General features: G+C 32.7%; 2 protein-coding genes across 2 annotated transcripts; one reads left to right on the top strand and one right to left on the bottom strand.

Moving 5' to 3' along the window:
- The first annotated feature begins 266 nt into the window (after window positions 1-266).
- Window positions 267-6,265, top strand: LOC140883700 (uncharacterized). The gene is made up of 9 exons (XM_073290267.1): window positions 267-1,125; window positions 2,347-2,532; window positions 3,062-3,154; window positions 3,332-3,514; window positions 3,604-3,706; window positions 3,801-3,986; window positions 4,387-5,477; window positions 5,575-5,938; window positions 6,029-6,265. The coding sequence occupies exons 1-8, from the start codon at window positions 895-897 to the stop codon at window positions 5,929-5,931; spliced, it is 2,430 nt and encodes an 809-aa protein (XP_073146368.1). The 5' UTR covers window positions 267-894; the 3' UTR covers window positions 5,932-5,938; window positions 6,029-6,265.
- Window positions 6,266-12,549: 6,284 nt separating this feature from the next.
- On the bottom strand, window positions 12,550-13,690 carry LOC140884405 (transcription repressor OFP3-like). The gene is made up of 2 exons (XM_073291153.1): window positions 13,290-13,690; window positions 12,550-13,202 (listed from the first exon to the last, which is right to left on the bottom strand). The coding sequence occupies exons 1-2, from the start codon at window positions 13,590-13,592 to the stop codon at window positions 12,561-12,563; spliced, it is 945 nt and encodes a 314-aa protein (XP_073147254.1). The 5' UTR covers window positions 13,593-13,690; the 3' UTR covers window positions 12,550-12,560.
- Between the last annotated feature and the right edge of the window lie 235 nt (window positions 13,691-13,925).

Raw genomic sequence — 13,925 nt, 5'->3', positions numbered from 1 at the left:
CAGACAAAATATACTTCATCAAACCAAATATTAGATAATAATGAATATTATGTTTTTCAAAAAAAGTTAATATTACAACTTTATTCAGTACAATATCCACACCACCAAGAGGGGCCCAAATTAAATAAAACCTAGTTCGATTCAAAACGACACAGTTTAGCCCTCAAATTCATTGAAACGGCGACGTTTTGGTCGTCCAAATTAAATATAATTACATATTATTTAAATCACGCTTTTTATTCCTTTCGTTCACCTTTCGTCGCGTCCCCGTCCCTTCTGCCGCGCTATTCAGAAAATTTCACCAAAGAAAAGCAAAAAAAGAAAGAAAAAAAAAAAGAATCTGACAGCATATACATACACAGAGTTCGTGTATGTATAGATATGTAGAGAGGGGGAGTTATGCAATGTAGAGAGAGAAGGCGGGTGAGGGAGAAGGAAGAAACATGAGGTGGATTTTGTCTTCTCTATGCAAATAACAGAAAAAAAGAACAAGGGAAGGGCTTCGGAGAAGACGAAAAAGCAAACAAAAAGCAAAATTGTTATTACAATTTTGTCGTCCATTCCGAATTTTTGGTGCCCTTTAATTTTTTTCCCTTTTGGACAAATTTTTTCGAAAAACCCTTCTTGCCCATATATATATCATATGTGCGGCTATGTATATGCGTGTGTGCATCAGTGGGATTACTAGAATTGAATTAAATTCTCAACAAACCCCAATATTTCAACCCATCCATTTCAGAATTCTCTGCTTTATATGTAACAGACAAGTAATGTGAACGTCTTTTCTCGAGAGCCAAGACTGAAAACAATTCTCAAAACCCGGGATAACTCTGGTTTTGCTTCAAGTTCATTGTTTTTTTTCTTTTTGTGAAAAAAAAAGGTGAACATACAAACATGTCTCAAGTTGAGGTGGATTCTGCCGCCATGGCTTTGAAGGAGGAGCGTCCGGGAATGACGTCTTCTGGGCCTGATCCGGTGTCGTTTGGCCAGGAGTGTTTCTCTGCGGCGGAGGAAGCAGCCGAGGAAGTGTTGAATTGCATTCACCCTACACTCGACTCCGAGGAGGAGAGAAGTGACGTCACTGATCATCTCCGGAGGCTCATCAAAGCTCACGTTGATTGTGATGTGGGTCGTTTTTTCTTCCCTCAGAGATTTTTTAATGCATGCGTTTTTTCTCTGGATGTGAATTTTGATGGATTGAGTATCTTGGGGAATCTTTATTTTGTCTCTTTAATTTTCTTGTGTTAATTATATCTATCTGTCTTGTTTTAATTCGAAACATATCTGGTTTAATGTGTTTTATGTTGCTTCTCTTTATAGGTTCGTCATTCTTTTTGAAGGATTTGAAGGTTAAAACTTTTTGCAAGTAAAAAAGTTTATGAAAACTGTAGAAGGGTCAGATGGTTTGCTGGCTCAGCGGGTAGATGCGAAATGAAATTGAGATCTAAGATCTGTTAGATCCCATATGTTTGCTTTGAATTTTGTTCGATACGGTTGTCCGTACTCGAATGAACATTCGACCTCGAATGAACATTCGACCTCGAATGAACATTCGACCTCGAATGAACATTCGACGGTTTAAAAAATTCGCGCGGCAAAAACTGGAAAGGAAAAAGTTCCTTTGGGATAACGATATGTTTTGATATATAGAACATGAAGTTACGAGATCCCGGTGTGGGGTATCGAATATTATATCTGATCTTACCTAATTGACTATCCTTTTCATGTTTCGGAATAAGTTATTTGTGAGATTCTGCTTGCTTGTCGTGATGTGAAAGTCACATTCGACGTTTTAAAAAATTCGCGCGGCAAAAACTGAAAAGGAAAAAGTTCCTATGCGATAACGGTATGTTTTGATATATAGAACATGAAGTTACAAGATCCCGGTGTGGGGTATCGAATATTATATCTGATCTTACCTAATTGACTATCCTTTTCATGTTTCGGAATAAGTTATTTGTGAGATTCTGCTTGCTTGTCGTGATGTGAAAGTCGTTACGCAAAAGTCTGTACTTAGGGGTATTGCCACGTAGAAAGATAGTTATGTGTGAGTTACGATTTTGTGAAATCTGATTTTCCGATTTCATAGAACTTTTATCCTTAATCACAAATGAAATTTTGACGCGTATCTCTTTCCTTGTGGATGAGTTGGGATTTCTTTTATCAATAAAACATCCAATGCTACTTACTAAATAATCTAGGATCCGATTCACTCGCATTAAGTGATTCAGGGTGTAGCGCCAAAACGCATGTTACACTTCTATCGTAATCAATAAAAGCTTATTTGTTCATCATTTATCGTGTCTGATTTCGAAGGTTCTAAATTTTGGAGTTCAATCCTTACAGGTTTTTCCCTATGGGTCAGTGCCGCTCAAGACTTACCTACCTGATGGAGATATTGATTTGACTGTCCTCAGAGATCCCAGTGCAGGCGAATCTTTACCCCATGATGTTTTTGCAGTTCTACGCGGGGAAGAGCGGAATGAAAATTCGGAGTACCAAATCCATGACACCCAGTTTATTGATGCTGAGGTGATCTTCATTCACAGAGTTTGTGGCAACTCTGTTATGATCTGGATGATATATCTGAATATGAGCATATACATCTGTTTATAATAGAATTTCCTTGCATTATAAATGTGGCACTGTGGATGTATGTTGTTTGTGAAATGTGATAATGGTCACGTTTCTGTATTTTGTTTCCAGCCATTATTTGACAGCCTGGATATTGCAGATGTTTCTATTGTTCCCTCACCTTCTCTTATTGCTTCACTTTGTTGGCTTTCAATCTGTTTACTTGTTTAAAGATTAAAGTGATTCTGGATCTGATTTTAGTTGCCAGATTTGATATATAAGTGAAATTGGAATTGCAATTATGCTATGAGATTTGAGTTGTAACTTGCTGTCCGTTTGAGGTGAATAACTCATTCTGTACTGGTTTGAATTGTTAATGTCATTCTGAACAAGCTGGCAATTGTGGGTTCGTTTATTAATCACTAATGTGTGCACTCTTTCGGTATTACAGTCATTTTATTTATTTTTAACTTTTTTTTGGCTGCAGGTTAAACTTGTGAAATTGATAGCTCAGAACATAGTGGTAGACATATCTTTCAATCAGCTTGGTGGACTTTCTACGCTCTGTTTCCTCGAGCAGGTAGTCACGTCTAGGAAAAATTGTTTGGGGTGCTTTTGCCATTTATTTGACAGAATATTGCTGGTCGCTATGCTCAATTGGTTCTCAAACCATCGTTTTGGTTATAACTGCTGAATTTGTATGCCACTCTTCGGTTTGCTCGTGATAATATGTCGTGGGTCTTGCTTCTCAATGCAGGTCGATCGCCTAGTTGGGAGAAATCATCTTTTTAAGCGAAGCATTATCCTGATTAAAACCTGGTGCTTTTATGAGAGTCGCATCCTTGGTGCCACTCATGGTTTAATTTCGACGTATGCTTTGGAAACACTTATTTTGTACATTTTCCAGCTGTTCCATTCAACTATAAGTGGCCCTTTAGAGGTAATACATATGAAAATATGCTATAGTAACATCAATGAATTGCATGCAAATCATCCTTGAGTCATGTTATGTTTTTCTCTTATATCTAGGCCCTCTATACGTTTTTGGATTACTACAGTCAATTTGATTGGGACAACTACTGCATAAGTTTGAAGGGGCCAGTTTGTAAATCATCCCTTCCTAATGTAGAGGGTAAGGAATGATGGCGATTGTCTAAAGGTGGTTCGATATCCTTGTTTTTTTCTCATCTTTTTGACTTGTTTTTCTTTTTTAAATATCTTTGCAGTGAAGATGCCAGATAGTTTATCTAATGACCTTTTGCTTGATGAAGAATTCATAGAGAACTGCATGGGCATGTTTTCTGTTCCCTTTAAATCACTTGAAGCGAACCAAAAGGCATTTCAGCCAAAGCATATTAATATTATTGATCCACTGAAGGAATATAATAACCTTGGGCGCAGTGTGAACAGAGGTAACAGAAATTAGTAGAAATTTCTCATCTCATTGCTTTGTCTCCTAATTGAGCCTTATCGATTCTAGCCACTGTTTCTATATTTTTCTCTCTTCCAAAGATAAAATGTTGAAAAGTAATATCATAAACACACATGTTGCTGAATTGGATTTGAACTAGCAGAATCTGGTATAGTGTTTTATCCACAGAATCCTGTGGTTCTTGATTTGCTGCATCTTCTCTCTATTTTGCTTTGTTAATCAACCTTGAATGACAGCTTATAAAGTATTTTTTAGGTTCTTTTTTTAATTGGTCACATATGCAAATTCCTTTTTAGGACGGACGAAGGAGTGCTAAACTGTATCTGTAATATATTTTAAGGGGAAGTGTTTCTAATTGTATGAATGTGCTTGATTTGCAGGCAATTTCTTCCGTATAAGGAGCGCTATCAAATATGGGGCTCGCAAGTTGGGTCATGTTCTGTCCCTACCAAGTGATCAATGTGCTGATGGGATCAAGAAATTTTTTGCCAATGCCCTTTCAAGGCATCGAAAACACTCGAGAAGCGAAGTTGAACATCTGGACATGGAACTTGGTGACGAAGCATCTTTGACTGCGTCTTCGTCGTCTGGGGCGGATTCGTCTTCTATATATGACATGCTTTTAGCATCATCCTCCAGTGATTTTGATGAGGATACTGTTGGTGCGGAAACGAGCTCTATCTCATCATTCGAGAATGAGCCTGACAGATATTTGTCTGAAGAAGTTTCTTCCGACAAGGCATCCGTATCCTGCTATTCCGCAAATCGGGTAGTTGTCTCAGGAAAGGCTTCCACCGGGGAAGGACACAACGTTGAGACAACTGATTCAATTTTGAGATCTCGTGCGTCGCATTATTTATCGAACAGAAAGCTTGGTGATTCTCTTTGTGCGAACGTTGAATCACCTTGCACAAGCTTCGCACAAAAAAAATCTCAGAAAGCGGACTTTGCAGGCCGTGCGTCACGGAAAGCTCAAAGGCCAGAAACACGGAAATTCCACAAAAAGGAAATTGTGGATAATGCGTCACAGAAGATTGGCCTCAATTCATGGTTGGAGGATCTAGAGAAGCACGTCACGATGGATGACTCACATCTTAGGAGTGCTTCAGAGGCTACCCATTTGGGAGCAGAATCAGAAGCCACGGATAATCTGGCAGACCTCTCTGGAGACTATGACAGTCATCTGAGGAGTTTTCTCTGTGGCCAGTTAACCCTTGGCTTTTCTTCCTCCTCGCTTGCACTCTCCCATCCCTCATCATCAACCTCTAGGATTCAAAACAAGAATCAATGGGATCCGGTTGAGCAAGCTGCCTCTCTGAGCCAGAGTCATCAATTTCAGATGAATCCGCTCGTTTTTCGCACGGGACAGCCCATGTATCCCGTTGCTGATTATGTCCTACCAGCCAGTGGGTTTTATACCGATGCAAGGCTGAGTACTCGAGGAACGGGCACATACTTTCCATCTGTCGTGGTAAATCTTTCAACACTGCATGTCCCTGTGTCATTTTCTATTTGTATTTTCATAATATTTACATGTTATCTCACAACACAAACTCTTTGTTTTGTAGAGTGGTTTTTACCGGGATAGGCCTTCGCAAGGAAGGGGCAGGGGTAAGGCACCAGCAAATCGCAGCCATTTTCAAAGACACCCCCATAGCAGTGCCTCACATCCAGCTGCCAGCAGGCCAAGTCCATCTGGGAACAGATCTCCTGGGCAATGGAGATCATCGGATGCACGATCTCAATCTCCGTTTTTGGTTGGAGATAGAGATCAAAGCAGCAGTTCCCTGAACTCATCGTGCAGAATAGAGTTTGGGTCTGTTGGGACTCTTGCAGAAGAGGTGATTGCTGCATCTGCTCAAGGCAGGGGCTCACCTCAATGTGCAGTCACTGGAAGCCCAGGTCTCAACTGCAACAAGCAGTGAAGGAGAGGTATGAAAATTTTCTTTCATAACATACATAATTTGTTTTGTGCACTTTTCTTTCTTCTGGTTTCATCATCTTTTGTAAAACATTTTCCAGGATTCCAGCCCAGCTTTGCCCGCCCCCCCCCCCCCCCCCCCCCCCCGCCCAACCTGTCGATAAAGTGCATTAGAAATAGAGGCTTAATTGTACAAAAGAGTGAGGAACATAGAATAGATGCTAACAAACATCTTCATGAATTTGTGGTTGATTTTATGTCACCCTTTCATGTACCATTTTTCCTTAGAATTCTAACGTTTTTGTAGTGTTGGTAGAAGCCCCTCCCCCCTCTGTGCATATGTACATTAAACTTCTTGTGTTTTATTTTTTGGGTACATAGTATCTTAATGTATGATACTCAATATTGAATCCTTTTTAAAACAAAATTTATCTGATTCATAATATTAAAACAAAGCCTATAATTTTTTTTCTTCAATTTTGTTTTTGTTTTTTTTGTCTTTTTAAATTTATGTTATACTCCTGATATTTGATGTACTAAATTACTATTTCCAAAGAATCGACTACTCGTGTGCGCAGCACGTGCGGTGCACTATAAGACCACTAATTACGTACAATTAAAAAAATTAAATAATTGTGCTGTCATCGGGCGTTTTAATCGAATATGAAAAATAAGCAATTAATTGTCAGAATTTGAAATTATTGGGATTTGTTTCACTCCTGCTATTTTCAAATGTTGTTTCACTCATGGTATTTTCGAATGTAATTTCAAAATCGTGTCTTAAAAATTATACAGAAAATGTCGTAGGTATTTTTTGAATTACAGATCTTTTGTCATTTAAGATTTGATTGGATATTTTATTCTTTTGTCACGATATAAATTATATTATGCTTAGGAAAACCAGTAATTTAATTAAAGCACTCTGGACATTTCCATCGCTCACCTTGGTACGTATGGTAATCTGAGATATGTATACTTTTTTTTTTTATGGTCTGATATATGTATACTTGATTATGCAGTTTAAATTAGTTGAACTTTTTTATTTGTTAATTAATAATCATATATATATATATATATATGGAAAATTAGAAAATAAATAGATTAAAAAACAATGAACATTTTATAATTGTGGCCCACTATAAAAATTTGTATACAAAACATCCGCAGTGAAATTTGTACGAGTGGAGAGCAAATTAAATCGACAATTTACCATTGAAAACTTCTATAATATATGCAAACATATAATTTTTAAGCAAATGTATCAAAATTATGTCATTTATTTTAACTTTTTGCTCGAATTATTCAAAAAAAATAGTCCTATCGCTCAATTTTCACGGTATGAAACACCTACATCTGAGATATTTAAACCCCGTTTCATCAAAATTTTATAAAAGTAAACTAATACATTAGTTTAAAATAGTAAGTCAATAAGAACTCTTAGGTGGTGTTTGGGAGAGCTTCTAAGAATCAATTCTCAGTTTTTCATTAATAAAATTTTGAATTTTTATGAAATTTTATTAACGAGAAGCTGAGAAGAGCTTTTTAGAAGCTCTGTCAAACACTGCCTTAATGGACGATAACTTTTGACCAAGTTGTAGCCAAATTGTACATAATTTTTTTTTCCAAAATAATAATAATATTGAGGTTGGCCACTTCAATCATATATGTCCACATGACCACATCAATCAATAATTCTTTCCTTGGTTTTAAATCGATTAATAATTCTATTTTCCTTAAAATCTTGATAACTCTTTTTCGTTATTGAAAATTTCTAGGGTTTTTAATTTCACTGTTTACCGTACAATCCATATTAAAACTAGCTGCAGGAAGGCATGATTCAAAAAATATTATTAAAAACTAGCGATAGAAGCACACACAGTTTTGTGTGACATAATATATGATATTTTATGATTTTTTATTTTTGAGAAATAATATATTATTTAGTAATTGAAAATTAGTTATTGAGAAGATAATATAAATTTAATATATTATTATATTCAAAAAAGTAGAAAAAAAAAGTGGAGAAAAATGTGAATAAAAATGTAAAATTAGAATATATTTTTGGTTTGTCATTACACATAAAAAAACAGTTATTCAAAGGCTTTCAACTTTTATATAATAGTATATATAGTATAGATAAATTAAATCGTAGATTTCTCAGTTAGATATTGTTTTTGTATGTCATGTTAGGAGATCATCCAATGTTGTGGTTCACTTTTTAGCTAAGTTTGTTTGTTCTTTCCCTGCTCCTTTATGTTGGATGTTTGAGAATTTGCCCAGTTGGCTGGTTAATCTTATAATAAGTGACTCTTAATTATCGTTTAATAAAGATTACAAGTTTCATGTAAAAAAAATATATGTTTTTTTATATTTTTTATTTATGAAATAATATATTATTTAGTAGTTAAAAATCAGTTATTGAGAATATAATATAAATTTAATATATTATTATATTAAAAAAGGTAGAATAGAAAAAGTGGAGAAAAATATGGATAAAAGGGTAAAATTAGAAAATATTTTTGGTGTATCATGACACACTAAAAAACAATTATTCAACGATCCTTAACTTTTATATAATAATATAGATAAAAAATTCAAATCACGCCACTCAATTTGTTAAAAATTTGACTTCAATTTATTATTATTATTATTATTATTATTATTATTATTATTATATGAAACTAGTAATAAAATTTTATTATTATTATTATAGAATGTTATTAAATTATTTATCAAAAATTTAGTTAATTGGATTATTTTAGTGATTATTATTATTATTATTATTGTTATTATTATTATTTATCAAAATTATAAAATTATTTATTAAATCACGCCTGCTAGGAAGACGTGACTCAAAAAATATTATTAAAATAAAAACTTCAAATCACGCCACTCAATTTCTTAACAATTTGACTTCAATTTATTATTATTATTATTATTGTTGTTGTTATTATTATGAAACTAGTAATAAAATTTTATTATTATTATAGAATGTTATAAAATTATTTATCAGAAAGTTGGTTAATTGGATTATTTTAGTGATTATTATTATTATTATTATTATTATTATTATTATTATTATTATTATTATTATTATTATTAAAGTAGTAATGAAATTTTATCATCATTATTATTAATGAAAAAAATAATGTAATCGATGAGATTATTATTATTATTATTATTATTATTATTATTAATGAGTACCGAATTTATTATTATTATTCTTACTATTTTCTTTTGACGTGTTACGGTTGAAATAGAATCACCATGCACACTACCATCTTAAACGAGAAAAAAAATATGAATTATACGGTAAACAATGAAAAAACCCTAAATTTTTTCGTCAAATTAATTATGGGCAAATGCAAAGACAAATTAGAACAACTCAGTACCTTCGTTGGTCACATTCTCGAACAATTTTCAACTTCAATTCTATGGTTTCATAAGTTTCTATAATGAACACGAGACGTTGTATTTATGAGTAGGTCTCTTGTGATACGATCTTATTAATGGTTATTCATAAAACCGGTTAACCTGGTAATATTGACAAACAAAAGTATTAGTTTTGACATAAAAAAGTAAAACTTTTTCAGGGGTTCCAAATAAGAGTTTTGTCTCGCAAAATTAACTCGTGAGACCGTCTCACATAACGTTTTGTGTTTATTTAATTATGGGAATGTACATGGTATTTTTAGTTTGTTAACAAAATTCCTGTACATTTTTAATCTTTATTTCGAAACCATGGTCCATGAAACCTCTTTTTAAAAATAATAATAAGCCAACACATCAATTAAATCTTTTTCTATTCCACATAAAGAAATTTATGGCCGACACAATATAGATTTATTTAATTTCCTCAATCATCAATCAAAAGATAATTATGATGAAAAATTTGGAAATATGAATGGGATATTCCCCCACTTTCCCACAAACTTCTTTTGCCCATTTTTGGACTTGAAATTGAGGTTCTATCTGCCAACCTAGTAAATTTCTGTTCTTTTAACCTATTTCGTATTGCTGCCAAAAAAATCATGGTCTGAACTTGTCAGTGAATATATTATATACTTTACCTTTTTCCATTTGCTCTAAATTTTTTTATATATGTGCGTGATTTTGTTACCCTGGGCCCTAGGGTAACATTAGGCTGTGTGTACCTTCAGTTTATTATTTTTATTTTTAAAAAAATTTACAAATGTTCATGGAATATCTAAAAATAATTGTGCTCATGATGTCCATGTTACTGTGCAAGGTAACAAATATATATATTTCAAAAATAATGTAACAAAATATAAGGTTTATTTCATCATAAATTTGATCCTTCTGAAAATTTTGCATTTGAACCTATTTTGCAATTAATTCGACACTAGACTCACACTACCAGTATTAGAATTTCATTCAATATTATAAAATCCTTTTGATCAATATATGTATACTGTACGATTACAATTCTTGTTTTTCAATGTATATATCCTTATTAAATATACGTAGAAATGGAATAAACAAATATATATATATATATTTGAAATATAAAATATAGAGTAATTATTTGATTAAAGTTGGATATTACATAATAATGAGACATACCCACAACACAATAATTCGCATGCTTCACGCCCCGTTAATATTCTTTACAACTTGCTTCTTCATCCTCACTATTTTTAGCACTTAATAATTACCCATTTCGTAGAACAATAACATTTTTTTCAAAAAATTAAACAACGAGAATTCTTAATTAAAATTCATATGTTTCAACTTTCAATTAAAATATGGGTTTAAATAGATAAGTATATATATAATTGTAGAAAAATGTGTGTGCATGTTTTGTGCTAATTATTCTATTAGAATTCTTTTAACTAAAATTCATCGTGTGTTTCAATTTAAAAAATTTTGAGTTTACATCGATATATTAATTAAATTTTAGAAAAAGGCGTGTGCATGTTTTGTGCTGGATTTGATATTGTGTGGCTTTTTTCTAATAAAATGATTATTAAGATTTTAGTTTGGATACCAACTCAAAAGTGGCTTTATTTGGTCTACATGCCTTATCTTTTCTTTATGTATAAAAAAATGTGGACATCCTTTGTTCGTAGTGCTATCATCATCATCATTAAAAAAACAAAAACAAAGAAATCCAAACAATAAATATGAGAACAAATTTCTTCTGTTTATTCGCATATATGATTTTCCGACATTAATTCAATAGTTCTTAAGACATCTTAAATAATTAAATCTTTTGAAAATAAAACCACAACAGAATCAAGTAAAATCTAGTGAAATTTTTGATGTTATGTTTCGAATCCTAATTGGTCGGAAAATATATAATATAGCTAGCTTTTGCTACATTTCAAATCAAATTTGTATCATTTGTTATTTTTATCAAAATAAATAAATGGAACACGGTCACTATATCCATCTCTTTCTAAGGTCATTTTCAACTCATCTCCTTTATTTTTCATTATTTATCCTCTAAAATAGAGATATGCGATCTCAATTTTCAAAAAACTTCTCCAACCCATATCCTCTAAATATTACCAAATACTTCATTTTTTTATTTTTTTTCTTTTACAACACACATATATATAAATAAATAATTACATAATATATCTTTCAACTAAATTAATTCGATAAGATTCAAATAAAAATCGTGTAATATATTAATAATTATGTATTATATTATTAAACATATAAAAAAGTAAAATTTACTCGACTCGTTTTTTTTAAAAAACAATACATTTATTTGGTCATTAAATTACAAACACATCAAAACAATTACATTGTTGTCATGATATCATGTAGGACTCAAATAAATTTTAACTAAATTAAATAAATGAAACACTAAAATTAATTTAAAAAATAAAATGGATCAAAATGAAAAAAATTTCGTAAGGACCAAGTGTGCAATTTTCTATTTGTTATTTTTTTCAATACCAACCAATTTAATGAAATAAATAATTATGTAACATATTAGAAAACCAAACTCAATTAAATGTGTTCGGGTCGTTTTTTTTTTTTTAAATAATGAATTTATTTTGTTAATTACTTGCATTTGATTGATCCAAATATTACAAGTACAATAAATAAATAAAAAAGAGAGAACACTCAAATTAATAAAATAATTTAAAAACACGTACTAATCTTTAACATTAAAAAAATTCCATTCTTGAGATTACAATATTGTCATTTTGTAAAGGGATAATATTCATATATATGCCTTACGTGCACTATAGTTAGGATTCCAAAAGTATTCTTAAATTCAATGTATAATGGAAAGAAGGGGGAAAAAAGAGAAAGGAAAAAGTGTCGCGCATTAAAGAAATTGAAAGAAAGAAAGTTTGCACCACACATTCCCCGCCGGAGTGAATTATTCGATGAAGAAAAGCTCTAAACTATTTATAAGCTTTTTTATTTTTATTTTTATTTTTTAGGAATAATTAATTTATCATATTAAACGATCATTTTATTTTTCACAAATTTATAAGGCCAAGAAAAAATATCGATGTTCTGAAGCTGAAACACAGGTTATTCCCATATTATAATTATTATTATCTACAACAATCTCTAAAACAAAAACAAAAACAAAAAAAATACACTCAGAATATTAATCAATAGTACTAATAAAAAATAAAAAAAAAACTAGGTAGAAATGGGCATGGTGAACCAGATTTGCTCGAAGGCCTTGATGATGAGATGATGATACTGAGTGGAATTCAAGGACAGGTAACAAGCAAGAAGCTCTTCCAGTTCCCTCGATGCCTTTATATTCTTCTCCGCTATCATCTCCTTCATCGAATCCCTGAAATCTTTTTCAGGATCCAACGATGATTTCACCATCGCAAAGCTCTCCGAATAGAAACAATTACAGTTACATGCCTTCTTTTCTAATTCTTTACAAGTACTCATGATCTTCCTCGTCCCACAAGACGTTTCCGCCATTTTCTTGTTTTTGATCTTCAGTGATCTCCTGGAATATCGCGAGACTGATTTTCGGGTGGCGGGATTTGTTTTTGTTTTGTTTGGTTGGATGCTGAAGTAGTTTTCAGTATCGACATGAGATGAATCGATGATCTTGTCCTGTTTCGTGGTGGGCTTGGTCAAGATTCGAGGGAGTGTTGGCTCCGATATGATCATGTCGAATTCCGCCGCCGCCTTTTCGATTTTTCGGGAGCAGGGGTACTCAAGCATTTCGTCGAATGATTGATGATCATAGGAGTAGTACCGATCAGGGGAATCGAATTCCGACGAGGGAGATTCAAGAAAATTAGTAGTAGTAGTATCCTGATCAAAATATGATACCATTTCAGGCTCCAAAATGTGATTGAAATAATTATATTCATCTGAATTAACGGAAGGGATAAGTACTACTTGCTTAGGAGACGGCCTGTAGATGGTCTTCCTCTTCGGTTTCTTCTTCGACGACGACGGAGAATCATCAGTACTCATGATGATCTTCGTAGAATTGTAAAGAGTAGTGACAGATTCTGAGGTGTGTTTGAAGGTGGGATCATTTGGTGGGATTTGAGTCGTCGTCGGGTAATTAGGAAGCTGCTTTTTCTTGATCATGGCATGAAAAGGGATCATTTGATTTCTTGTTTTGTTCATGTCTCTCAGCTTGTAAAACCAGGCATTTGGCATCATGTCCGCCAATCTGAACTTGTGATTCCTCATTGTTTTTGCTTTTGGGTAATTTCTGGTTTAATAAATTAAAAGTGATTACGAAAATGATGGGAGCTAGATAGAGAAGTATAATATGAGCACATCAGGGGAATAATGGGAGCTATCTAGCTAGCTTTATAAAGGATCGGATCGAGCATATATATGAAATTAATAGATCAAAAGTAAAGTACGTTTTAACCATGGTTACCCTTGCCTGGTTAACTTGATTGAAATATATATATAATACATAACTTGTATTGTTAGATTTTGTTGAAATATTGTTCCACATCGGTAGGATAGAGTTCCTGGGAGCCCTTAATATAGACAAAGACAACCCTCACCTCT

The sequence above is a fragment of the Henckelia pumila genome, chromosome 2 (assembly GCF_033568475.1).
Source record: "Henckelia pumila isolate YLH828 chromosome 2, ASM3356847v2, whole genome shotgun sequence".
Classification (NCBI taxonomy): Eukaryota; Viridiplantae; Streptophyta; class Magnoliopsida; order Lamiales; family Gesneriaceae; genus Henckelia; species Henckelia pumila.
The sequence above is the reverse complement of the archived record's forward strand: the minus strand, read 5'-3'. Positions and strand labels throughout refer to the sequence as shown.

What these genes read in the sequence shown, in the direction of transcription:
- LOC140883700 (XM_073290267.1), top strand. Translation starts at nt 895, where the DNA reads ATGTCTCAAGTTGAGGTGGATTCTGCCGCCATGGCTTTGAAGGAGGAG. An exon ending in CTATAAGTGGCCCTTTAGAG is followed by an intron (nt 3,515 to 3,603) that starts GTAATACATATG and finishes TCTTATATCTAG; the next exon opens with GCCCTCTATACGTTTTTGGA. An exon ending in CATACTTTCCATCTGTCGTG is followed by an intron (nt 5,478 to 5,574) that starts GTAAATCTTTCA and finishes TTTGTTTTGTAG; the next exon opens with AGTGGTTTTTACCGGGATAG.
- LOC140884405 (XM_073291153.1), bottom strand. Translation starts at nt 13,592, where the DNA reads ATGAGGAATCACAAGTTCAGATTGGCGGACATGATGCCAAATGCCTGG. An exon ending in ACAGGCCGTCTCCTAAGCAA is followed by an intron (nt 13,203 to 13,289) that starts GTAGTACTTATC and finishes TATTTTGATCAG; the next exon opens with GATACTACTACTACTAATTT.